At 50.6% G+C, this 26,354-nt stretch overlaps 1 protein-coding gene across 5 annotated transcripts in view; it reads left to right on the plus strand.

Moving 5' to 3' along the window:
• PLXNA4 (plexin A4) overlaps positions 1–26,354 on the plus strand; it is a 684,657-nt gene that overhangs the window by 40,148 nt on the left and 618,155 nt on the right. For 4 of the 5 annotated variants that reach the window (XM_075925673.1, XM_075925711.1, XM_075925677.1 and 1 more), the window contains exon 2: positions 2,525–3,772. In XM_075925673.1, coding sequence (XP_075781788.1) covers positions 2,594–3,772 — 1,179 coding nt within the window. In that variant the 5' untranslated portion in view covers positions 2,525–2,593. Of the gene's footprint in view, positions 1–1,707; positions 1,729–2,524; positions 3,773–26,354 lie in introns of those variants that run through there. The other variant, XM_075925694.1, reaches the window with a different exon arrangement.

A 26,354-nucleotide genomic window follows, 5' to 3' on the forward strand; every position in this document is an offset into this window, starting at 1 on the left:
AATTGAAATGGCCTGTCCCCACTATGGAAGAGCCTCAAAATTAGTCTGAGGCAGGCTCTGTTATTGTGGATGTGCTACCTTGTCTTAAGCTAGATCTACACTGCAGGCTTATTGCGCAAGAAGCTTTTTGAAGAAGAGAACTTCCGCAAAAATGTCTTCCGCAGGAGTGCGTCCACACTGCAAAAGCGATGCGCTTTTGCGCAAGAGAGTGTCCAGACTGCATGGACGCTCTCTTGAAAGAAAGCTCTGATTGCTATTTACAGAATAGCCACCAGAGCACCTTGCTTTTTTTATTGGCTCTTTTTGGGCAAAACACCCCTGTTGCCCGTCCACACACACCTTTTTGCGCAGGAGCTCTTGCGCAAAAAGGAATTATGCCTCATAGAAAGAGGAATACCTACACTGCAAACCCCCCTGTGTTCTTTTGATTTTCTGTAAATTTACTTGCGCAAAAACACACTTGAGGTGGGGACGTGCCGCAGGTTTTTGCGCAAAAACGACTGTTTTTGCTGAAAAACCCTGTAGTGTAGATGTAGCCCCAGGAAGTACTGGGGAGTAATTACTTTGAATGACTCTGGGGGGTAGCTATTTCGAAATAGTAGCAGTGGAGCATCCACACTAATGCTATTTTGAAATAACAATTTTGAAATAAGTGTTATTTCCCGAGGAAAGCAGGAGTACAGATTTTGCAATAAACAGCCTATTATTTCGAAATTCAGGCTTGGAAGTGTGGACGCTCCACTGCTTATTTCGAAATATGGGGGGTTATTTCAATATAACTCAAATGTGGGCATTGTCTTGGGGCAAAGAGGGGAACGTAGCGAGGAGTTTAAAATCGATGCCCACTTACAGCTGTCTCTTTAAACCAACACAGTTAAAGCACCATTCACCATTGACAGTGAGGGGGGACAATGGTATTGAGAACCCCTTTACATGCATAGACAGGTTAGCAAACACACCGCATGCCAGTCTGTGCCATCTGATTGCAATGAAAACTGCAGCCCAAAGGGGAGACAGGGAATGGTTGGGGTTCCCATGAGGGCTGAGCCGGAAGTAGTTTTTGTTTCATGAAACGTTTCAAGATTTCAAAGTTTTGGTTTTATTCTGGTGCAGAAAAAAGTCTCTGCCCTATCAGATGTGCAGCAAGGACTTAAACCTAGGCATCCTATCTCCTGACCCACCCCACCAGGCTATAGAGTCAGTGTCTCTTTCTGGCTTTCTCCTCTCTGGTCCAATGAATATTTAATTTACACAAAGTAGAACAGCTCCTGGAGAAGTGATAAGAACACTGACTCTATTAGTTACTTCTAGTTAAGAGGCGACGTTTCTTCTCTCTCAGGTCTGGTCTATACTAGACCAGGCAGGTCAGCTTAAGGTATGCAACTGCAGCTACGCAAAATGAGTAGCGGGAATCGGATTAACTTAAGCTGAGCCGTGGCAGCATCCACACAGCAGGAGGCTGATGGAAGCAATTGTTTGCTCCTGCCGACTTCTCTTACTCCTCGTGGAAGGAGGAGTACCGGACGCCAGCAGGGGCTGCCCTCAGCATTCAATTTACAGGTCTACGCTAGACATGCTAAATCAAATGCTAAAAGATCCACCTCTGAAGTGTCAATCTTCTTTAGGGGAAGTGCCCTGGGAGAGAAAGGGATAGTCTCGTAGTTAAGACACTGAACGTGGCTACTGAAGATTTGAGTCTAATTTGCACCTCTGCCACCCATTCCTTGGGTAAGCCACTAAATCTCTCTTCAACTCAAGTGCCCCATCGGGGGATAAGTCGTCATTCTGTCTTGTCTGTCTGGATTGTAAACTCTAGTATGGGAATGATTTGTCTGTACAGTACCTATCACAATGGGACCCCAATCAAAGTCAAGGCGTTGTAATGCAAATCTAGTCAATATGTGTGACCCTGTACCAGTATGCTTACCTCCAGTGTATTTCTCTGCTGTGTTGTGATGGGCGCATGGGTGGTTATTCATGTGGCATGAGATTTCTGTCTGGGGTTGCCAGGTGTCCGGTTTTCACCTGGACTGTTTGGTATTTGGCTCCCCGTCCCTTAAAAAAACCCAGAAAATACCGGACATGTGAAATGTCCAGTATTTCCTATTTCAGAAGCCCGGCGGAGACAGTTTTCCCTTGCCGCGTCTCGCAGGGGAGTGCGGAGCGCAGAGCCATTTAAAAGCTCAATGACCTTTTTTTTTTTTTTCTCAGCAACTTGGGCCCTCCTCTCTTTTTTGTTTGTTTTGCTCAACAACTTTGGTCTCCCTTCCCCAACATCCCCCCCTTTTTTTGGCTCACCCGAATTTGCCATGTTCGGGATTTTTGTTGAAAGCGTCTGGCAAGCCTGTTTCTGCCAGAATCTTACCAGAAGAGTTCCTTTGTGCTGGATTTATAGAGAGATATCAAAGATAGGAAAGGGGGACTAGCAATTAACTATACTCTGAAGACAGCATGGTTTTGAAGGAGGGAGGAGAAAATACTCCATGGTAATATACTTTTTGTTTCCTTCTCCCTTTGCTTGTAGGACAAGATCTGCTAAGGGATTGGTGCTTTGAAAATCCTCACTCCCTTGGGAATACAAAACTTTCTAACCATGTTGGCAGCCATGTGGAAATGGACTTGCTTGCTTTGCCACCTTCTCCTATTTACTATAACGTCGTCCCTCGCTAGGCAACCGTTGCCTCATCCAAAGAGGCCCTTTGCCACTTTCCCCGGGGAGCCAGCAGAGGGGACTTTTAACCACTTGGTGGTCGATGAGAAAACCGGGTACATTTACTTGGGGGCCGTCAACAGGATCTACAAACTCTCCAGTGACCTGAAAGTTGAGGTGACCCACCAAACTGGTCCAGATGAGGATAACCCAAAGTGCTATCCTCCCCGGATTGTCCAGACTTGCAACGAACCCTTGACTCTCACTAACAATATCAACAAGATGCTCCTCATAGACAAAAAGGAGAAGAGGCTGATAGCCTGTGGGAGCCTTTACCAGGGGATTTGCAAGCTGCTGAGGCTGGACGACCTCTTCAAGCTGGGGGAGCCCTTCCATAAGAAGGAGCATTACCTCTCTGGGGTAAACGAGAGCGGCGCTGTTTTCGGAGTCATTGTTTCTTACAGCAACATGGACGACAAGCTGTTCATCGCCACAGCCGTGGACGGCAAGCCCGAGTACTTCCCCACCATCTCCAGCAGGAAGCTCACCAAGAACTCTGAGGCGGATGGAATGTTCGCCTACGTCTTCCACGATGAGTTTGTGGCCTCCATGATCAAAATCCCCTCAGACACGTTCACCATAATCCCTGACTTCGACATCTACTACATCTATGGCTTCAGCAGCGGCAACTTCGTCTACTTTCTGACCTTGCAGCCGGAGATGATCTCCCCGCCTGGCTCCACCACCAAGGAGCAAGTCTACACCTCCAAGCTGGTCCGGCTCTGCAAGGAGGACACGGCCTTCAACTCCTACGTCGAGGTGCCTATTGGTTGTGAGAAGAACGGGGTGGAGTACCGGCTTCTCCAAGCGGCCTATTTATCCAAGGCGGGCGCCATCCTGGCCAGATCTTTGGGTGTCAGCCCAGACGATGATATCCTTTTCACGGTCTTCTCCAAGGGGCAGAAGAGGAAAATGAAGTCTTTGGATGAGTCGGCTCTGTGCATCTTCATCCTAAAGAAGATCAACGACCGCATCAAAGAAAGGCTTCGGTCTTGCTACAGGGGAGAGGGAACCTTAGATCTGGCTTGGCTTAAAGTCAAGGACATTCCCTGTAGCAGCGCGGTAAGTCACGTTTTTCACCGGCCACACTGAACTACTTCTTCTTGTGGCTCTTTATACCAGGGCAGTGTGGTCTATTAAGTAGACCGGGCAACTAGAAGCTGGGTCTGCTGGATTTCGTGCGGGGCTCTGCTTTTACCAAATTCAACATATAGCTGCTTTGTGCCTCAGTTTCCCAATATATGAACTGGGGAGTAAAATGTTTTCTTACCTCACAGGAGTGTTGTGGTGGTTAAAGAATTGTTGTGAAGTGCTTTTGAGCTCTTCTGCAGGAGTTAGCCTATTTCTTTAGTGGTGACTCCCCCAACTGATTAAGGACGAAATTCCACCCCCCTCCAGAAGACCCCTTGTGGTTGCTGTGTGTGGAATTTTACTCACAAATATCTTATAATGAGTAAATAGCTTGAAGATCAGCATTAAATGTGACAAGATTCAAGGGGACGATTGGGCAGGGGGAAGAAGAGGTGTTTAAGGGGCTTGGATTTATTCTGCAAACAAACCAAAGCCAGGTGTCGGCCAGGGGTGGGGAACCTTTTTGGGTCAGGGGCCATTGACCCACAGAAAAATCAGTCGGGGGCCTCACACAAGTGAGAAGCAGAAAAAACCCTCACTGTGGCCCCTGACTGAGGAGAAAGACACTCCCCACATGTCCCTTGCACACCAGAGTCTAGGGGGGGCCCAGCCTAGTAGATTTTGTGTGCTCCAGCCTCCAAGGGGACAGCAGGGGGGCTGGAGGACCAGGATGGGTTCCCCAGTGCTGGGGGGTGGATCCTGAGTCTAGGGGGCCAGATGTAGGAAAGCCGAGGGCTGCATCCGGTCCCCGGGCCTGAGATTCCCCACCTCTGGTGTAGGCTACAGTTGTAGAGCTCTGCTTTAACCCAGGCTGTGCACTGCAGCCTTTGATATGCTGCACCGACAGCAGCAGAAGAGCGTGCGCCGCATCGGGGCTGCATGTAGGAGTCGGAGCGCGGATTCCTCCTTAATTAGCTCTGTCAAACGAAAGGCAAGTTCAAGCCTGAGCAAAAGGAGGATGCAAAACGCAGGGCACTTCCACAACCACGGGGGGGACCCAGACCCCGCCCCTCCCGCCCAAGGCCCCGCCCCTTCCGGGGGCTCAGAGCCAGCCCCCCCAACCTTGCTCAAGGGCCTGGCGTGGCTTTTTGCCCCGCAGTCGAATGGCAGAGTTGGAATGCCAGTGCAGGCTTGGCCGTTCTTAGCTCTGGCCCCGCCCGGCTTGCTGCATCAGTTACGAATAAAAAACACACGTTTGAGCCCCAACGCCTCTTCCACTCGAAATGAAGCACTGTGGACAGCCGCCCGGTCGCATAGCAGCCTTGGCTTCCCTCCCCTTGGACTCGCGCGGTACCCATTCCGCTCGCATCGGTGGACTCTCCCATTGCCTTCCGTGCCACAGATGGTTCGGGGCGGAGGCGTTCCGTCGGACGTACAGTCTCTGGGTGACTCCCCTTGACGCTAAAGCCGCCGGCAGGATAAAGGGGTCTGGAAGCCGGCGAAAATTCCATCTCTGCTCCTGCAGGAAAGAGACCTTGGTGTAAATGAGAATCAGGCCTTCTCTTTGAATCAGGGGCAGACAGCTCTCTAAGGCATCTCTCCAGGGCAGGGGGGGCCACACGGTGGCTTGGGGGCCACACGTGGCTTTTTTACGTGGAGCCCCTTCCTTCTCCACCTACCAGACCAGGGGAGGGAGAGGAGACGCTTGGAACCTCTGCCTTGCAGCAGGGTGGTGGGTTATGGACTTCTGCCCCGGGGGGAGGATGTTTCAGGCCTTCAACTATGGGGGGCGGGGGTGCACCTGCCGGGGATTGGGGTTCAGCAGGAGCGGGGACCTGAGCCCTCGCAGTTTTGCCCTGGGAGATTGTTGTAGGCAGCTCGGCAGGTCAATACGTTTGGCCAGCCCTGTGCTGGGGTCTTCCCTCCTCTGGTGGTTTGCCCCAGTTGGTAGCTGGGCCGGGGTAAAGTGTGTCCACCGAGCCGCTTTGCCTGGGGCACAGGGGGAACTGGGAGCTACCCAGAGGCCTCGCCTCCGGAAGCTGAACTCCCCAGCCTGGCCAAAGGCCTGGGCTGTCGGAAGCACTGGGAAGAGGACACAGTAGGAAGAACTGGGAGATGTGGTCAAATGTAGGCAGAGCCGTTCCTCCATAGGATGAATCCAGGTGGCCACCCCAGGCCTCACACTTGGGGGGGCCCCAAAGTGGCCATGCTAATTGTCCGATGGATGGGAGGGACCAGAAGATTATGGGGGTCACCCCCCATATCCACCACGTGGGCGGCGGGAGCTGGAGTGCCCTGGCAGCCTGCTGCCCCCTGCTCCACCCCGCTGGGCTGGCCTGCTCCGGCTCCCGCTACCCGCGTGGCGAGTATGTGCGTGTCGGGGGAAGTGACCCTGGCTGCCGCTGTGCCAGGGCCCGGTTGTCTCCCGGGCTGCATTGCCCAGGGGAAGGGGTGGAGGTGGAGCAGAAGTGAGGCTTGCGGGAGGGGTGGAGCCGGGCTGGGGCCTGCAGTGGAGGGTTCCCCTAAGTCCTGTGTCCCCCTCAGGCCGGCCCTGAGTATAGGTCCTGATTTGTTTTGCTCTCCTGTATTAAATGAAGAGTTCATTCCTACCCCCTGCAGCAGTGTCCCCCCATTTCTCCCCCCTGCAGATATGCTGCTGTGAGCTAGCGCGCAGGGTACGGCTACTCTGGCCCCTGTTTTCCCAAGCGGGCAGCGAGCGGTTAACAGGAAATCTGAGTGGTCCCCTGCGTAGCCGCGTCTGGTTCCTTCCCTGTGCAATGTTTGTTCAAGGCCACGACCAAGTTCGCGAGGTCTTATCAGGGAGCCATCCCGGCACGCGGCTGTAATGGACTGCAACATGCACACACGTAATTACCGAGGAGACGGGCAGGGTGGGCTGCACTTGACTGCTCTGGCTGAAACCTTGGCGGCAGCAGCTCTGGCGGGCAGGCAGAGCGCCCGGCTGCTGAGCCAGAGCGGCAGCTGGAACGGCTGGCATCCCGCAGAATGAGCTGTTGAGTTGGTGACTCAGCTGGCGCACCCAGCCTCAGGCTCATGTCCTGGGCAGAAGAGGCCTGGTCAGAGTCCAGCTAAGGACCCTAAGGCGTGGGCTGGCCTGGCGCTCAGAGTGAATTGCAGGCAAAGGGCCAGGTCCCCTTGCTTACAAAAATCTAAGCTCTGCTTTGTGTGTGTGTGTGTGTGTGTGTGTGTGCTCTGCTCTGTGTGTGTGTGTGTGTGTGTGTGTGTGTGTGCTCTGCTCTGTGTGTGTGTGTGTGTGTGTGTCACACACGCACATACATATGTGTTTTTATAGAGACAGTGTAAAGAGGAGGAAACTCTCCAAGGGCAGGTGAGTTTTTGGCAGCATAAACTTACCTAACATGAAAAACAACACGTAGGCCTGTGGCACCTGAGGGTATGTCTACACGAGGAAATTATTTCGAAAAAACTAAATTTGATACAATAACTCCCAAAGTAACACAACTGAACTGGCGTGTCCCCACTATAGGGGAGCCCCGAAATAGGTCAGAGGCAGGCTCCGTTATTGTGGATGCGCTACCTCGACTTAGAGTCCCAGGAAGCTCTGGGGAGTTGTCATTTCGCGACACTGGAGCATCCACGCTAATGCGATTTCGAAAGAAGCACTATTCCCCCAGGAAAGCAGGAGTACAGGTTTCGAAATAACCAGCCCGTGAATTCGAAATAACGGGCTTGGTAGTGTGGACGCTCCGCTTATTACTTTGAAATAAGGGGGGTTATTTTGAAATAACTTCTTAGTGTAAACCAGTGCTTGGAGACTCACACATATATATATATATATATATATATAGGGTCATGAGCTCTCAGAGGTAAAACCAACTCACCTGATGAAGTGGGTTTTGCTCACGCAAGCTCATGATCCTTTATATATTTTTGTTGGTCCCTCAGGTGCCGTGGGACTGCTTGTTTTTAAAGTTACAGACTAACACGGCTGCCCCCTGAGACGTTTTTACCTAACATAGAAAACTCTCAGAAACGGAAGACCGAAGAACAGTAGGTAAATGGATGAATGTGCCAACACACATTCCTTCCCTTTTAAGGGCAGGGCAGTAGTAGTTATTAATCTTCAGCATAAATCAGGGAAAATTGGTCACTTTTTATGACTATGCAGTTGCTTTTTCAAGCAGGCGTTATTCACTTGGGTGACAAAGAGCTCCCGGTAATGCCACAGCCTCCCTCTATTCCATCAGCACTGTGTACATACGAGATAAGAATAGCTTACCTCTGAATAATACCACAATGCTTAGCCGTCACATCACTGATCGCCACCCATAACCCACTCCACTAACCCTCCTTTGCTCTAGGACGGGCGTGCGGAGCCTCAAGTCCGGGGGCCGGATGCGGCCTCTGGCTTCCTGGATCCAGCCCCCAAGGCTCAGGGCTATACCTCCTGAGGGGCTGGAGCACACAAAATCTACTAGCCTGGGCTCCACTAAGCTCTGGTGTGTGAGGAGAATGTGAGGAGTGTCTTTCTTCTTCTCAGTCAGGGGTCACATCCGTGAGGGTTTGGGTGTTTTTTTTCCCAGCGTCTCACTTGCGTGTGGCCCCCGACTGATTTTTCTTTGGGTCAGCGGTCCCCGACCTAACAAAAGCTTCCCCACCCCTGCTCTCTGACCATTTGTGGGTTGACTGGCCACTTCATCTTGAAATGTCTTTGGGAAACATGTGAATTCCCTATATGGGGCGGTGACGCTCTGAGCTCTGTCCCCGGAGCTGAAGAAGGTCTGTGTGGAGCACCACAGCTTCTCTCTTTCACATGCGTGAAGTAAGAGCTCTGACTTCCCCCGCTTTCCTTCCTCTCTTTGAAATGTTCCATTCTTCACAATTGTTTAACACCTTTCAAATCCAAATGTTTATCGGAACGAGTACTGAAATTTCCCATTGACTGCAAAGTTTGATAGGAGGCTCCTACCTTTTCAGTAACTGTTTCAATACCACTTTTGAGGGGGAAAAAAAGCCATTAAAAAACCCCACTGCTAATGGGTCTGCTTTTTTAATGGTGTGAAATAGAAACAACTTAGCACCTTCAAAATGTTCCACGAAATTTAATTATGTATGGGGTGGGGAGGGGGTAGAGGTGACAGTGAAAGACCAGGTCTAGTATGAAAGAGTTTAGCACAGAAGTGAAGAAGATTCTCTTCTTCTCTGATTGAAACTAAAGGAAACATGCAAGCCTGTGACTAATCCCTCACATTGGGGTAACCCCACATAATAAAGGACACGTGGTGAGTGTTTGGCTCGGGAACACCTAAAAATGGGGGACATAGGTGCTCAAGTCATGGGTCCCCCCTTCTGTGTAGCACCCTTCCCCCAAGACCCTGCCTCCCTGCTCCTTCTCACCCCATCCCCCTGTTGCTCACCCTTATGGCTGATTAAAAGGGGGAAGAGGATAGCCACTCCACTTTTAAAAATGGGGTGCACGGCCCCAGGTCTCCCCTGTTCCGGCACCTCTTGTTTGGGCATAATGTCTTTCCATGGGGTTCAGGTGCATTTTTTCTCTCTCTCTCTCTAAGATGACCTTCAGCAACCTGGGAAACCAAGGCATCTTGGGCTTCTCTGTTGCTTTTATCTACATTAAATATCCTTAACTTATTTTTAGGGGGTGTCCTCAGGATCCCTCTCACTGGCCCATTGACTTGCTTTCTCTCCCACTACCCATCAACATTATTGCTCCTAGGGATCCATTTGGGGACGATTTTCTAGGGACCCACCTCTAACACCTGCCTCCCCAAAAGCAGGATACTTCCCAATGACATGTTTTTGCTGGGGTCTGCTTGCTATTCTGTGGTACATCTGTAACCCACACACCTCGGCTGTGTCTAGACTGGCAAGTTTTTCCGCAAAATCATCTGATTTTGCAGAAAAACTTGCCAGCTGTCTACACTGGCCGCTTGAATTTCCGGAAAAGCACTGACAATCTCCTGTAAAATCATCAGTGCTTTTCCAGAAATACTATGCTGCTCCCGTTCGGGCAAAAGTCTTTTTCCGAAAGACTTTTGCGCGAAAGGGCCAGTGTAGACAGCATAGTATTGTTTTCTGCAAAAAAAGCCCCGATCGCAAAAATGGCGATCAGGGCTTTTTTGCGGAAAACCACGTCTAGATCGGCCACGGACGCTTTTCCGCAAAAAGTGCTTTTGTGGAAAAGCATCCTGCCAATCTAGACATGCTTTTCTGAAAATGCTTTTAACGGAAAACTTTTCCGTTAAAAGCATTTTCGTAAACTCATGCCAGTGTAGACATAGCCCTCGTGTGGCTACTGAGCAGTGCAAGTGGTACCTAGACCACAGCAACAAAGCAAGTGGTACCTAGTCCTCTACACGATGGGCTGGAAGCCAGTTGGCTTTTAGCTCAGAGGGTAGAGGCTCCTATACACAGGTGCCCGGTTCAAATCTGCCTGGTGGTGGTTACACATCTTCAGGGCCAAGTGGTGCCTTCAAAGCCCCCATTGCTTCTGGGAATCACCAGGTGGTCTTGTACTTTCACAAACCAGAGCAGGATGGGGTGGTAGCAGGTATCTCCCAGAAGATAGTAATGGTGTACCACAGCCCTTGCTTGGAAGGGAGCAGATGATGTTGACTGAGTGCTGGGTTGGGACTGAAACCCAAACCCAGTGTCTCGGGCAGTGATATTTCTCCATGGACCGTTGCTATTCTAGAAAGCGAAGGAGTAATCTCAACAGCTCTTCCTGGCAGTCAGGTCTCTTCATCTGTCTGATTGGAGTCTTACTTTTCCCCAGTGCCCGCTTGATGAACTGCAGCATAACAAAGCCAAGTGCCTTAAATGAAAAGGTGTCACCTTAGCTGCTTCCACCAGGATACGCTAGTGAAGTCTCTGTCCAAGATAATCAAGCGCCAGCCCCCAGCCACCGCCTGACTGCTGCCTTTTCGTGTGTATTTTAGCTTTTCTTTTGGCAGGAAATGGAGTTTGACTGTCTAAATTACTGTATTCAATCTCTTCTTGTTTTTTGTGGCAGCACTGTGGCTTGGAGGAAAACCTTTCTTTCTAAGCTCAGGCACTCGCAAAGGGTTATACAATAGTTTCTATGGTTCTGCAAACACCATAGTGTAATGGGGCTTTGGAGGAGTAAATCTGATCAGGCTTGGCTGGGAGAACTGCTAAACAACTGCTCAGATAGCTTCCTATTTTGCTGCTTGGGATCTGTGTGTGAGTCATGGGAAGGCAGAGTTGTGACATAATTTCAGCAGGGGAAGTGTGGTCAGGACTGTTGGGTATATTCCCAGCTCTCCCACTGACCTTTTTATGGGAGTAAGCCCACCTCCGCCGGAACAATGCTGCAAAATGTTATGTGGTGACTGTGTCGTGTGCACCACTGTCCAGTTGGTGAGAACCACAACAGTTTAATGGTGTGTCAGAGACCCCCTATGGCTAGCAGCTTCAGGAAGAGGCTGTTGACACTCAAGCAGTACTCGCATTCATAGCATAAGAACAAAGGAGGTCACCAAATGAAATAACTAGGCAGCAGATAAAACAAACAAAAAGAAGTATTTTTTTCATGCAGCACTCAGACAACCTATGGAACTCCTTGCCAGAGGATGTTGTGAAGACCAAAACTATAACAGGGTTCTAAAAAAAAACAAACTAGATAATTTCATGGAAGAGGGTCCATCAATGGCTCTTTGCCAGAATGGTCCAGGATGGTGTCCCTAGCCTCTGTTTGCCAGAATTTGGGAATTGGTGACAAATGATGGATCACTTCATGATTCCCTGTTATGTTCATTCCCTCTGAAGCACCTGGAGTTGGTCACTGTCAGAAGACAGGTCAGCGGGCTAGATAGACCTTTGGTCTGACCCAGTGTGGCTGTTCTTATGTTTTTAATGTAGGAGCAAAGCAATTGAGTTGTGTGCTTGCTGTTGCCCTGAAGATCCGTGTGCTGTGAGGAGCAGGTGGCTGTGAGTGTTAGTGAGTTACTATTCATCTCCCCCCTACCATTCTCCAGTGGGTTATGCATTTGGATTGCTGCTTTTGTTGGGAGAACAAACACCCATGTTAGCAATAGCAATACCAAGTTCATATGCCTCGTGTTCATCCAAAGATTTCAGTGTGCTTTCCCAGGGAAGGAAAGTATTGTCACCGTTTTACAGCTGGAGACACCGAAGCAGCGAGAACCATAATTTGCCCAAGATCATGGAGTAGATCAATAGAACTTCTGTCTCCTGAATCTGTCCCATGCCCTGGCTGCTGGGCAACACTGCCACTTACTAGTCAAGCCTTCGTAGGATCCCTCCACCTGGAGTGATGTAACTGCAAAATAGAATCCCCTATGGGGGCCAGTGGGGGTGGAGTGGGGTAGGAAGGGCCACCATTCCCAGAGGCTAAGAGAAGGGTGGTTTTGGCATTGCAAGCAAAGCCTGCTGTGGCTTCCCACCATAGCTTGCCCCTTTCCAGACTTCAGGAATGCTAGGGGAATGGCAGTGGATTACTGTACAGCAGAAACTTTTTTTCAGCACCTAGGGAAACTCCACTCGCCTTTGAAAAATGGATGGAAAGCAACTTTCCTATTTAGGAGGCAAGAATCACACAAGGACACAACTGGGCCACTGTATAACAAGTACATTAAGGAGTTCTGGTCTCTGCCTTTTGCATACATAACCACCAGTGGGTAGATTTGAACCTGGGACCTTAGTATAGGAGTCTCTACACTCTGAGTTAAAAGCCAGCTGGCTTCTAGCCCATGCTGTCTAGGTCTCTTGATCTTGACTGTTGCTGTAGTCTAGGTACCACTTGCATTGCTCAGTAACCACACTAGCTGTGTGGGTTGCACATACACGATCTTGCATGCATGTGGATATGAGCAGAGCCTTTTCGCACTCTTAATAGTTCCTGATAGGCTGCTTCGTGTGTAGGATTAATCGATGTAATTACTCACCAGTGAGAATATGCAGGGTACATTTCCCCACTGCAGATGTAACCTGCACTAGCACTCTGGAGCATTTTGTCTCTCCCTAACGGGCAGGCCAAGTTAGTGTCCATTGTTGCCTCTGAACTAGTCAATCTGCTTTTTTAGCTCAACCTGTAGAGGCTTATTATGCTGTTAGATCCAGGGGTCTCTGGTTCAGTGCCTGCCGAGGATGTGACTGGGGACATAGTTCCATAGCTTTGTAGCTTTAGGGACTCTTCCACTGAGCCTCTTTTACATTTTTCTTCTGCTTCATTCCATTCCGCCTAGCTTTTACCCTTTCCAGCTATCCTAAATCCACATGGATTACCGAGAGGGGAATCTGGAGTAGGAGTATAGAGGCTATTTTTACCTTTACATTTGGCATGGGTGTGACCATGGCTGAAACATTGGATACATCCATAAAGCAGAGCAAAAGCCGAAATAAGCAACGCAACTTGAGCCACGTCAATTGCGTAGCTGAAATCAAAACAGTTTATTTCGACTTTTGGCACTATCTATACAGCAGGAAGTCCGAGTTAGAGCACTTTTCCTCCGACTGCCCTTACTCCTCATAAAACGAAGGTTACAGGAGTTGGAGTAGAACATCCTCCTGCTGGACATTGACATTAAGTCGATAGAACTGTGTGTAGATGCTGACTACGTTATTATTCTGAAATAACACTCCTTTGTAGACGTACCCATAGAGTCCAGTTCTGCTGCCAACAGTTCAAGAAGGAGGTTGATAAATGGGAGAGGGTTCAGAGAAGAGACACGAGAATGAGTAAAGGGTTAGAAAACCTGCCTCCGCGTAATAGACACAAGACTCCCTGTATGTAGCTTAACAAAGAGATAATGACTGGGTAACATTATTACGCTATAGCAACACAGGAAACAAATATTTAATAACTGGCTCTACTACAGGGGAGTGCAATAATTTTTTGATGGAGAGCCACTCCAAGATTTTTCAAAAGCGGTGAGGAGTCCTGTGGCACCTTATAGACTAACCAAAGTGTAGGAGCATAAGCTTTCGTAGGCAAAGACCCACTTCATCAGATGCATGTAGTGGAAATTTCCAGAGGCAGGTATAAATATGCAGGCCAGAATCAGGCTGGAGATGACAAGGTGGATCCAATCAAGGAGGATGAGGCCCACTTCTAGTAGCTGCTCCTACACTTCAGTTAGTCTATAAGGTGCCACAGGACTCCTCGCCGCTTTTGCAGATTCAGACTAACACGGCTACCCCTCTGATACTTGATTCCAAGATTTTGCTAAGTGGACAGGGCTCTACTTTTCCATGGATGAGGTGCAGGGTTTGGGACAAAGTTTGGGTGCAGAAGGGAGTTTGCGGTAAGGGACTAGAGTGGGAGAGGTTGTGTGGTCTGAGGGGGAGTTTGGGTGCAGGAGGGCATTGTGATCAGAGGTTTGGGATGTGGGGTTCAAGAGGGGAATGGATGCAGGAGAGATTTCTGGCCTGGGTAAGGGTTGTAGGAGGGGATGCAGGCAGGGCCTGAGAGGGAGTTGTTACTGGGGAGAGGGAGAGTACAAAGGGTTTGGTTGGTGGCCTGGGGCAGGGAGTTGAGGGTGAAAGGGGTTGAGGTGTCAGAGGCAGGCTATGGCAGAGAAGTAACGGTAGTTCGGAATAGGAACCTAGTCCGAACTACCTAGTTCGAGCCCCGTGTAGCCGCGCTGCACGGGGTTCGAAGCAGCGGGGATTTAAAAATGGCGGCTCCCCGCTTATGCTAATGAAGCCCGGGAAATTCAAATCCCGGGCTTCATTAGCAAGTGCGGTATGCATACATTACCCCGCTAGTACGAACTAGCGGGGTAGTGTAGACATACCCTCCAGGTGGTGTCAGGAGACAAGTAGCCATCTTAGTTCAGGCTGTATGCTAAATAACAAGTCCCAAGAGAAATTGTGGGTCGTGGAGGACACCTCTTACTACATACAAAATGCAGAGCCGCAGCATGGGTGGCTCCTGGAGCTACCCCCCGCTGCGGCTCTGCATTGCGCTCCTATCGACTAATCATATAGTCGATACAAAATGTATCGACTATACGATTAGCTCGGTAACTGCAATTTAACTTCCCTATCTCTGTGCTCTGCAAGAATGAGGACAGGGCTGGCTGGCTGACTACAGCGGCTGAGATTTGCGCCCAGCTCTGCCACTGACTTACTATGTGGCCTCAGGCAAGGAACTTTCTCTTCGTGCCTCAGTTTCCTCTTCCAGGACATGTGGTCAGCAACTCTTAACCCCTTTGCTGAGGTTAATTAGCGGATGGATGTACAATGTACATCTATAGACAGGACAGCAAGGGCCCAGTGGAGATGAGCAGATGAGAACTCGTTGTCCTAGCTCTTCTTCTCATGAGCTCTGTGACCTCGGGGAAAGCCTTTGTAGTGTTTAGTAAGCACTCAGAAATCTGGTGTCAAGTGAGCGGACACCAACACTTTTATTAACTAGATAAGCACTCCTGTGGGCCTGACTCATGCCCAGGTTTCTGGTAGGGCTTTAAAGGTTTAACTGGTTAACCAGTAAGCATTGCCTTACCGGCATGCTTACCTGGGTAACTGGTTAACCGATGCCTGACTGGCCGGACAGTGGCATAGCAAGGGTGTTATGCACCTGGGGAAGCAAAGGCAAAACTTCACTGAACTGTGCAGCAGAGGCAGCAGCAGCTTCTGAGCCAAGGGTGCTGGGCTCCCGGGCAGGCCTTTGAAGTGCCCACTCCTGCCATCTGCCCCTGGCTTGGTGGCTTGTCTGCAGGGAGCAAGTGGCCCGGCAGCTAAATTGGCACCCCCCTCCCCAGTGTGGTGCACCCCTGTCCCTCCTCGCTATGCCACTGTGGCCAGAGCAGGCCCCCGCATATGTCACGCCACAGGCGGCGGGCTGCTCCAGCCCAGCTGTGCCCACCGTGGCACGGGGGGGGGGGGGAAGGCGGGATATCTCCAGCCCGGTGGGCTAGAACAGCTCCCCTACCCGGCTGGCCAGGCCCACAGCGCAGCGGGCAGCTAACCAATTCAACCTGTAGACTCGTTGGGCCCTTGGGGAAGGTGGGGCGGGGGAGCGCTGTGCTCCCAGAAGGGGCAGGGCCCGGGGTGGAAGGGACAGGTGAAAGGCACCCGGACAAGGTCAAGCAACTTGCCTCCGCCAGCCCTCAGAGCTGTCCGGAGCATGCGGCGCAAGGCTCCAGCAATGATTTAAAAGGCCTGGGGCCCTGGCTGTTGCTACTGTAATGGCAGCCAGGAGCCCCAGGTCCTTTTGAAACACCCGGTCCCGGGGTAGCTGCCCCCTGTAACCTTCTCTCCCCTCCCTCCCGTCGGGGGGCCTGAGCCCATGCTAAAGGGCCCTGCCGAATCAGGGGCCAATAACACGGCCGACCCCGTGCCCCATCGGGCCCTGCTCTGCAGGTCAGGCTCATGCTGCATTGGGTATGAGCCACTTGCTGCCCCAGGGGCAGGTGTGTGAAGCAGCAGCCCCGCCCTGGCAGCCGGAGAGAAGAGCTGGTTGCTCTTTGCCGTCTGTCGCACCACAGATGAGATTTGCCGTCCGGGAGCTGACGGGAGCTGTGGCAGCTGCCAGGCACCCAGGCTGCCTGGTATACGGCCGAGTGGCTCTATCGCACATGGCCTAGCCTGAGGTATTCTGTGGGCTCCAGATGACAGCCTTGTGCTTGTTTACATGCCAGGTGAGCAGCCGCTTAGTAGGCCTGACCTCACGTTGTCTCACCGCGCTGTTGCCTTGCAAATCCGCGAGCCCCGGGGAATCGTTACGTAACCGCTTAAAAATAAAATAAGGCAGCAGAACCGCAGCGTCCTACCAGAGCCAGAAGCAAAGGAACACGGGCTGCCCACACAAGGCTGATGCTATTTAAAGCATCGCAGGACCGGGGGCAGCAGCACGCCGGGGCTGCACAATAACCCCTCTGTTGAGGCAGGCGGTCAAGGGTACGTTTGAATTTAGCTTTGCGCTCCAGGCCTGGCTGTGCACTGACTTACCCTCACCCCCAGCAGGTCCCTGACTCCAGCGGAGTTATGCAGGGTGGAAGTCAGGGCCGGATAGGGTTGCCAGATGGTTTGACAAAAAATACCAACCCCCTCCCCCCCCAAAAATGGGAAAAAAGTTGAGCCAAAAAAAAAAAAAGGGGGGGGGGGGGACTGACCAGGGCCAAAATACAGTCGTGGCCCCTTTAATTCCCAGCCTGCTTCATCCTCCCCTGGTCCCAGCCAGCCCGAGTTGCGCTATGTGTCCCAAGCACCCTTCCATCAGATGCCCAAGCTGGGAAAAACAGAAAATACCTGACATTTTACATGCCCGGCATTTTCAGAATTTTTCTCGGATGGAAGATGCAAATACCAGGTTCAATACCGGACACCTGGCAACCTTAAGGCCAGATTTGGACTCTAATATTTAAGGAACTTAAGTTTGCTAAACTTCTGGAAACGTCTTTAAGAAAAAGCATTTGCATTTATTTTATATTTCCATGCTCCCGGTGCTTTCCTAGGGGCTTCCACCCAGCATGGGACTTCCTAGAAAGCAAATCTCCCATTCCCCCAAGCGCCTCAGCTACTCACTCATGATTATGACTACTGGCAGAGAACCTGGAGGCTCTACTGTGGTGCCCCTTATGGAAGAAACTGTATCTGTGCTGGAGAACTTACTCTGTAAATAGACAAGACACAATCACTGGTCCCATTCTACAGATGGGGAACCAAGGCACAGAGGAGGAACGTGGCCAATGTACCGAGGGAGCTTGTGGTGCAGCTAGGAGTTGAGTCCAGAGCTACTGAGCGGCCTAGGCGGGTGTATCAGACAGCTGGCCAGCCTCACGGCTGCCTCTCCCTTCCCTGGACAAACGCCAAGAATAAAGAGTGCAGCCTTGCCGGTTTTGCTAAAGATCAAGCTATGTTGGTCTATGAGATGTTGCAGGGCTGTCTGGATGACCCTTCAGCAAGTGCATGCTATATAACATGCTAGAAGATATATGCAACATTGCCCATGACTGGACCAGGCTGGGGGAGGCCATGCAAGCTTATCCCTGGGGCTGGGGGGGGGGGGGGGGTGGGGAGAGCATTCAGGCAACCACTGGCTTTTCCCCAGGGACAGTCTGGGGCAGTGGGGGCTGCCAGGCCCGGTTGGAGGCTGCTACTGCAGGACAGACTAGGGTGATGGCGGCTGCATGGCCCAGTTGGCAGCTGCTACCACAGGACAGCCCAGGGTGGCGGAGGCTGCATGGCGCGGGTTGGTGGCTGCTACCACAGGACAGCCCAGGGTGGTGGGGGCTGTGTGGCACGGTGGCCAGGGACACCCCAGGGCAATGGGGGCTACATGGTGGATGGCAGCTGTTCCCTGGGGCAGGCCAGAGTGGTGGGGCCATGCTGCTGGTCAGTGACTGCTCCTCGGGGCTGGGGCACTTGCTGCCCCCGGTGGTCATTCATGAGTATTATTGTCCCTCCTATCACACCCCTCCCTTTCCATTTCATGTGGAACAATCCCCTTCCATGCACTTCCCATTGTCCTGGCACAGCCAAACTCTGACCTTGCTTTAATTTCGATAAGAGGAAGCTGCCTACCAAATGTAGTGGTCCTAGCTCTTACCGTTTAGGAGGAATTCTTGAACAAATGAACTCGCGGCCAGCCACACACAGACAGACGTACAAGCTCTCTACACTATCTAGCAGATTGACTTGCTTGTGAGTGACACCCGAGTCCTTGACTAGCCACCCAGAGAGCATAACAGGATCCAATCCTGCCGTCACCAGACGCTCTCCTTTGGTTCTAGTGTTAAACAGCCATGCTGTTTGGAGCTGAAAAACCAGGGTTCTAGTCTGTGTGTTATTTATATAACCATGCCATCTGCATCACCCGGTTTCTCTCTCGTTTCATCAGCCCCCTCCTGTTGTTGGAAACTAGGAACTGTGAGCTGTTGCAAGCCAGTGACCTGTCTCCCACAGTGGGACAGATGTTGTGGAGGTAGGTGTGTTAATAGAGAGAAGCTAGACAGAGGTTAGACAGACCTTATATCTGTCTCTCTCTCTCTACATATACAGATAGACGTGTCTCTGTACTTCCCAAACATGGTGGCTCTGGTGAGAGAAACCAAGAGACTTCTGTCACCTTAGTACAGTAATGAAGTTGGCAGGGCCGCTAAACCATGTGGGAGACATGAGATCAGTTGGAGCAGCACAGTATTTTCCCTGTTTCAATGTCATTACCATGTTGCTGTCAGGGTTCCAAATTATAATAGGATTTGTTCAGCTGATTTATCCTGCACACAAGTGACATTATCCAGGCGCACACTCGGGTCAGGAGAGCAAGCGGGAGAGTCCGAGAGAGCAGGAGAGACCAATGGAATGTATTCTTGCTAATGAGGGAATGACCCATCGCTTGCCAGTGGAACAGAGCTATTGGTCAAGAGCCTGAGCCAGAAAACACAAGCATCTAATCATTATAGCATTACTGCTTAAAATGAGCTGCCGGGGCTTTCCACACGACAGTCCTGAGTTCGGATGCAGAAGGAGTTTGGGCTTAATGGCTTGAGTGAATATATATTTGCATTGACTGGAATGCGGTGAGTGTCTCAAGTACTGATTTCTGGAAAGACAGAGGCAGTAAATGGCTTTTGTGGTTTGTTTTTTTCTTTCTGAGTGACAACGAGATTTCTTCAAATGCATCTTCTCTTGGACGCTGAGGCTAGGGCTATGTCTAGACTGCAGGTTTCTTTCAGAAGAAGCTTTTCCAGAAGAGATCTTCCGAAAAAACTTCTTCCGAAAGAGAGCGTTCACACTGCCAAAGCACATAGAAAAAGCGGTCTGCTTTTTCGACAGATAGCATCCACACTGAATGGATGCTATCCCACATTTAAGCTGTGATTACTATGGACCGAGTAGCCACCAGGGCACCTGGGCTTTTTCCTCTTCTTTCGAAAGAACTCCCTCTTCCCCATCCACACAAGCCTTTTTCTGAAAGAGCTCTTTCAGAAAAAGGCTTCTTCCTTGTAGAAAGAGGTTTACCAATGTCAGAAAAACCCCTTTGGTCTTTTGATTTTTTTTTCAAAAGAATGCGATTGCAATGTGGATGCAAATAACGTTTTTTCGGAAAAATGCCCATTTTCCAGAAAAACTCTGTTGTGTAGACATAGCCTAGAAAGAACTCCATTCTTCCTGTCCCAAAATCACGGTTCTTCAACTAACGGGGATTCTCTGTCACCTGTTAGAAATATGAGGCTGTGAGGGGGTCACTCACCACCGTAGCAGGGGTCCGTCGTCTGTCGCTGGAATCAGTCCCTTCCGCCCGCACGGGCCTCCGCTCACGTGGCGTTTCCCCTCTGGAATCCTCCGATCACGTCGTTCTCTTCGCCACACTGCCCTCTGGCAGTGCCCAAGTCACTCGCTCTGAGCCCCCGTTCCGGGGGTTGGTGTCTCTCCAGCAGGCCTTGCCACAGGCCTAGCAGGCTGGCCAGTTGGCTGTTCGAGCGCCCTGGCCCAGCCTGGCTCTCTAGCCCTGCCCTAGCTCCAGGGAGCGTCCTGCTCCCTCGGCAGCCAGGCTCACACTGCCTTTGCTGAAGCAGCCCTTCCCTTTTATAGCTCCCAGCTGGGCCTTAATTGGCCAACGCCGCCCAGCTGGGCTGAACTCCCCGGGCCTGCTCCAGGCTGGGGTTGGCTCCTAAAGGGCCAGTACAGGGCAGCTGCCCTGCTACAGAGGCCTTTGACACACAGATGATCTGTTTTGCGTGTCTCCATTAAAAAGCAACAGCATATACACATTGTTCATAGCCGTCCTTACGCTAACTTCCCAGCATTGTTGTGAGGCTTAATTAATGTTTTTTAACAGCTCTGGGATCATTGGGTGAAGGTGTTTATATGAATGCAAAGCAGTGTTGTTGTTTAATTTGGATAGTCCCATTGTCATGCATCGCATTGTGCAGCCCAAATTATAATTTTGTCTGTATAACAAAATAATAATTACAGTAATTGTAATTCAGTGAAGAATCTCTCCCAGTTCTGGCTTTGGGGGAGGCATCAGGACTCAATCCTGCCAGGGGCTGAGTGTTTGCCGTTTCCCCTTCCTGGAAGGGGAGTCGAGGGTGCGGAGCAGCTGTGAGGACACATTCAGCATCGCACCAAGTTTAGCTCCTAGGCTGATGGTGCGTATTTGATAATGATCAAGGCTTATATTGTAGGGGTCTTTCCCACCTGCCCCAGGCATAGCTGAAAATCTCATCACACCACTGCCAATATTGAGTGAAAGAAAACACCTTGCACGTATGTAGTTGCTTTTGTCCTGAATAATCCCACAGTGCTGTGGGTAGATCCTATCAGGAGAGACACTGGGAGGGGAAGGGAAAGAGAGAAACATTGGTCGTATCTACACTACCACTTATATGAGCGAGACTTGTGTGGCTTTGGGATGTGAAAAAAATGCACCCCTAAGCAACATGAGTTTTGCCGGTATAACTGGCCACATGCACAGGGCTATGCTAGAGGTAGAGATTCTCCCACTGTTCATTGGAGTAGTTTAATTATGTCACCGGGAGAGCTCACTCGTGGCGCAGAGTGGCTACACAAGAGTTCTTACTGTGGCACAGCGTCGTCAGTACAGATGTGCCATTGTAAGGTCTCGAGTGGCCTTAAATGATCAACACCTTTGGGCAGGGCTATTTTGTTTGTTCTGTGTTTGTACAGTGCCTAGCACAGTGGAGCTCTGATCCATGACATGGGTGCTGCTACCATCATATAAATAATAACAGGATCCTACATGTTCTATTTGAGTCCATTTCATTCTGGTTCTTATATTGCCTGCTTCACTGTAGTATCTCAGGGCTTGTCTTCACTTATCCCAAGATCGATGCGCTCAAGATCAATCTCCCAGGGTTTGATTTAGTGGGTCTAGTAAGGACCTACTTAATCAACTGCTGATTGCACTTCCTTTGCCCTTTGTACTCCACTGGTTTGTGAAAAGTAAGGGAAGTCAACAGGAGAAACTTGACTTCCTGCAGTAGGGATGCTGCAGAAATTCTAGGTCGACCTTGTCCCGTAGCGTAGACCTGGCCTCAGTGCCTTACCAGAGTGATTTATAGAGGAATCCTTTGGTCTATCATTGAAATGCAGCTGGGGGTGGAATGAAGCAGCTGTCTATAACTGGGGTATTTTCTGGCTGTAAAGAGCAGATCCTTTTTTCAAGAGACTTTTCTTCTCCATGATGGAGTTGTAGCACCACAGTCTTGATTGCAGCGGCACTAAAAGAAGTGAAGTACGTCTGTCTATATTGTACATATAATACACAGCTTTGGGACTGGAGTAAGTTCTTACAGGAACACTGTTGCAGCTTACTTGATCAATACTTCCCCTTTAAAAATATGCCTAAATACATCGTAGACCAGAGCAGCTTCAAAGGTAGTCTCTCTCCAGTCAATCATCTCTTTCAGTGTAAAAAATGGAACTTCAGAGCTCATGGAAAGTACTGACCTAAGAGCCCTGAGTGGCAAGGGTTTCATCTATGGGAGGAATGGGAAATTCAGGTTCCTTGCATGACTGGGGTATGTTTTTAGTCAGTTTGTAGATACCACCTGGCCTTCTAGCTTGTGAGGCAGAATAACATGGTTTATTCCAACACCTCATCAAATACAACACACATAGTGAATACTCAGGAAATCAGGGTGGGTTTGCGAGCGACTCTCAAATTAATATTTGCAACAAGTAATCAGACCAGCTTTGTTTAGGAGAAGGCCTCAAGGCTGACGAAAACCTGCTGGCCTCCATAGGAAATGCAATCACCTCTTCAGGAAAAGGCAGCTTGTTCAATCTGAGGTACATGAGATAGACATGCACAAGCCATAGAATACATACAGATAACATAACACGTGGTAACATACGTGCAGCTATGCGCTACATTAGGATTCTGGGAATCCTTGTACAGGCAGTCCCTGGGTTACGTACAAGATAGGGACTGTAGGTTTGTTCTTAAGTTGAATTTGTATGTAAGTCGGAACTGGCATCCAGATTCAGCCGCTGCTGAAACTGACCAGCGGCTGACTACAGGAAGCCCGAGGCAGAGTTGCTCTGCCCCGGGCTTCCTGGAATCAGCCGCTGATCAGTTTCAGCAGCAGCTGACTTGGGGACACCTGGGGCAGAGCAGCTGGGGTGCTGCCGGGTTGGTCCAGTAGCGCCGCACCTCGGCGCTGTGGGACCAACCCGGCAGCACTCCAGCTGCTCTGCCCCAGGTGTCCTGATTCAGCCGCTGCTGAAACTGACCAGCAGCGGCTGAATCAGGACGCCTGGGGCAGAGCAGCTAGGGTGCTGCTGGGTTGGTCCAGTAGCGCCGAGGAGCAGTGCTACGGGACCAACCCGGCAGCGCCCCAGCTGCTCTACCCCAGGCGCCGGCGAGAAAAGCCTGGTCCGCTGGGGCAGGGGGAGCGCACTAGCTGCGCCTCCCCCCCCCAGCAGACCAGGGAGACGCGGGTGGCGGGACCGCCGAGACACGCCGCAGTCCCGCCATCTGCATCCTCCGCGGCTTTGCTCCGCGTCTCCCTGGTCTGCTTCCCCCCCCCCCAGCAGACCAAGGAGATGCGGAGCAGCTTTTCTCGCCGCAGAGGATGTGGGCGGCGGGACCGCGGCGCGTCTGGGTGGTTCCGCCACCTGCGTCCTCCGTGGCGAGAAAAGCCCCGTTCATATGTAGGGATCCGACATAAGTCGGATCCACGTAACCCGGGGACTGCCTGTATTTACCCTTAAATGGCAGGCCTAAAACAATAAGGTTTGTTCAAACCCTAGTCAATTAAAGTAACTTTTCCTTCCCCTCCCTTTCTTTCCTCCCTGAATTACAGGTGAAAACCTCTCTGCATTGTGGGAGCAGTTGCTCTGTAATTGGTAAAGTAACTGTAACTGCGCTGTCATTTGTACGTAGTGACATGTAATTGCACAGTAAACATTGCTGTGGTTGCACGAGCGAAAGGCAGTTTGTAATTATAATGTAACGGCAAATGCTGGCATCTCATCCCTCTTCCATTGTATCACAGAGCTGCTTTGTAAAAGGGTTCTGGTGGATTTGGGTGCCATTTGGGTGCATGATAACCACTGAAGAGAATGGTTAACTGGTGGTCTATGCTGTCTTCAGCTAGTGGCCTGTATTTTCCATCTCTCTAGCCCTCAAGATGGAATAGACTGACTAGATCCACCAGTCCCTATCCCTGCAAAGACAGGCTGGTTCCCAATAATAGAACTTTTGTCCCATCTGTTGTTTAAATATCCTCCCAAATTAGACTTTTCTACTTTTGTTAGAAGACAGTGCCTCTTTCCGTTGGAAAGATCTTGAAATTGGCTGATGAAAGAGGTGCTTTGTTTCTCTTTGCAAAGACCCAAATACCTTGTGATGCTGAATCCGTATTCCTATCGGCTGTTTAGATCGGCTCTGCTAGAAGCAAGACCAGTCTAAGTGTGTGTAGGCAAGCTGCTGGCTGCAGCAGCCGAGAGGGTAACAACTGGCATGAGTAGCTGAGTACCTGCCACTGTACAAAGAGAGGACTTCTAGCTGTTAGCTGTAAATCAAAAGCAAGACCTGGTCACTGGAGACAGGCTGATCTCGAATGGATCTCTGGGATAGCTTTGCAGACTCATAAGGTCCCTGGAAAAAGGCTCTTCTGCTGCTGTGTGCTTTGATTAGTGCGAGAGACGCTGCCAAAGTGAAGGCGAGGGAACTAGGGAAGGCTAATCCCGCATGTCGGATTTCCCCAAAATATGGATTAGGAGTGTTCTTTATCCGGGGCTCTTTAGAGACACCTCGCTAAAGCAGAGGTTTAAAGGACAATTGAGGTTTCAGTGCCCGGCTGATATCTAGGACTGAAAATCCGCCAGCTTGGTCACGTTGTTCTCTTCCGCCTGTGGGATCAGATGAAGTTGTGGAAAGGGACATGTCAGAACTGTAATCCCTCTGCTGAGATGCAGGTTCGGAGCGGCCCTAGCAAGAGCAGAGATCTGCACATGCTGCTGTCGGCCCAGCAAAATCATTCTTTCCAGGAGGGCTTGGTGCTCTTTCTCCTGGACTCCATCTAGGGAACACCACCGACCCGCCAGAGTCCTTCACGAAATCAAACCACTCTTCGTGCATCCTCTCGATTTCCTAAGCGAATGCACGGCCCAGGCTGCAGGTGTCCAGTGGCAGCCATAGAATAGGGAGGATGAAAACCGAGGCAGCGAGACATTTCCCAGCTGTCCAGGCTGTTGGGATATGTGAAAATTAACAGGGGTCTGGAATAGTGGTAAGTAGTCAGGCACAGCAGTCATGGCCCTTTAAACACGTTTTTCCCCTTTGTCCTGGCGCCTTGAATGATGGTTGCACTGAACAGCATCTTGTTTTGTCTTTGCACTTGCCCTGTAAAAACATGTTCAGGGTCAGAATTCTTCTCCCCCTCCCTAGATGCTGTTGATTAAGACACTATCTAATGCTGATTTAACTGCAAACCAGTAAACAACAAACGGGGGTGGATATAATTGTATTCATCACCTGCTTATTAATATTCATTATATGGGAGGTAGCATTACTAAATAAGGTTTTAGGGAAAGTAGCGACAGACGTGTGAATTAACATACTAAAATAGATAAATGGGTGTAATTGATGCCACTCATAACGTTATGTTGGGGGGTCTGAGGTTAATGTGTGCGGGCAACAAAGCAGTTCCCGTCGCCTGTTTCTTCTCTAATGCAAGCACCAGTCCTGATCTGGAGTGGGAGCAGCAAGGACTGTCCTGTTTCCTTGTAAATGTAATGGGGGAATGGCCAATTATTTCACGTGACAGTGTTTTGGGCACAAGGTTCGAATACAATGGGCCCCAAACTGTGGGGAAGGCGGGGGGAAGAGATGGCAGGCCAAGCCAGGCCAGCCCCCCGAGGGGTTGGGGAGGATGCTGCAGCCCTGGCTCCTGACTCTGTGCTTGATCCCTTCCCCAGCCTTGGCCCCTGGGCACAGCTCTGTCCCTGGCATCACCCTCAGGCCCCGGCAACGGTCGCATTCCTCAGCTCCTGGCCCCATCCTCAGCCCTGGTCTCTGGCTGCAGCTTCCGCCCTCGCCTCCTCACTCTTGTCTGTGCCCAGTCCCTCCCTCCAACTGAGGCCCCGCCTCCAGGAGGCCTTTGGGGACATGGACAGGGGAAGAAGGCAGCATGACCCTCAAAAGTTTGGGGATTACTGCTCTAGTAGTACCTTGCAAATGAATCTGTCCTCACAGTATCCCCAGGAGGGATTATTATCCCCATTTTGCAGTTGGGAAACCAAGGCGCAAAGATGACGTGACTTGCCACAGGTCTTCGTTTGTGTCAGGAACGGAACCCCGATGTCCCAGCATCCAGTCCTGCATTTCAGTCACATGACCATCTTCTAGACTGGATTTGAACTGATCGGCTGCGTCTAGACTGGCATGATTTTGCGCAAATACTTTTAACGGAAAAACGTTTCCGTTAAAAGTATTTGTGCAAGAGAGCGTCTACACTAGCATGGAGGCTTTTGCGCAAAAGACATCTTTTGCACAAAAGCCTCCGTGCCAGTGTAGACGCTCTCTTGCGCAAGAAAGCTTCGATGGCCATTTTAGCCATTGGGCTTTCTTGCGCAAGAAATTAACTTGGCTGTCTACACTGGCCCTCTT

This window comes from Pelodiscus sinensis, chromosome 1, assembly GCF_049634645.1.
Source record: "Pelodiscus sinensis isolate JC-2024 chromosome 1, ASM4963464v1, whole genome shotgun sequence".
Taxonomy (NCBI): Eukaryota; Metazoa; Chordata; order Testudines; family Trionychidae; genus Pelodiscus; species Pelodiscus sinensis.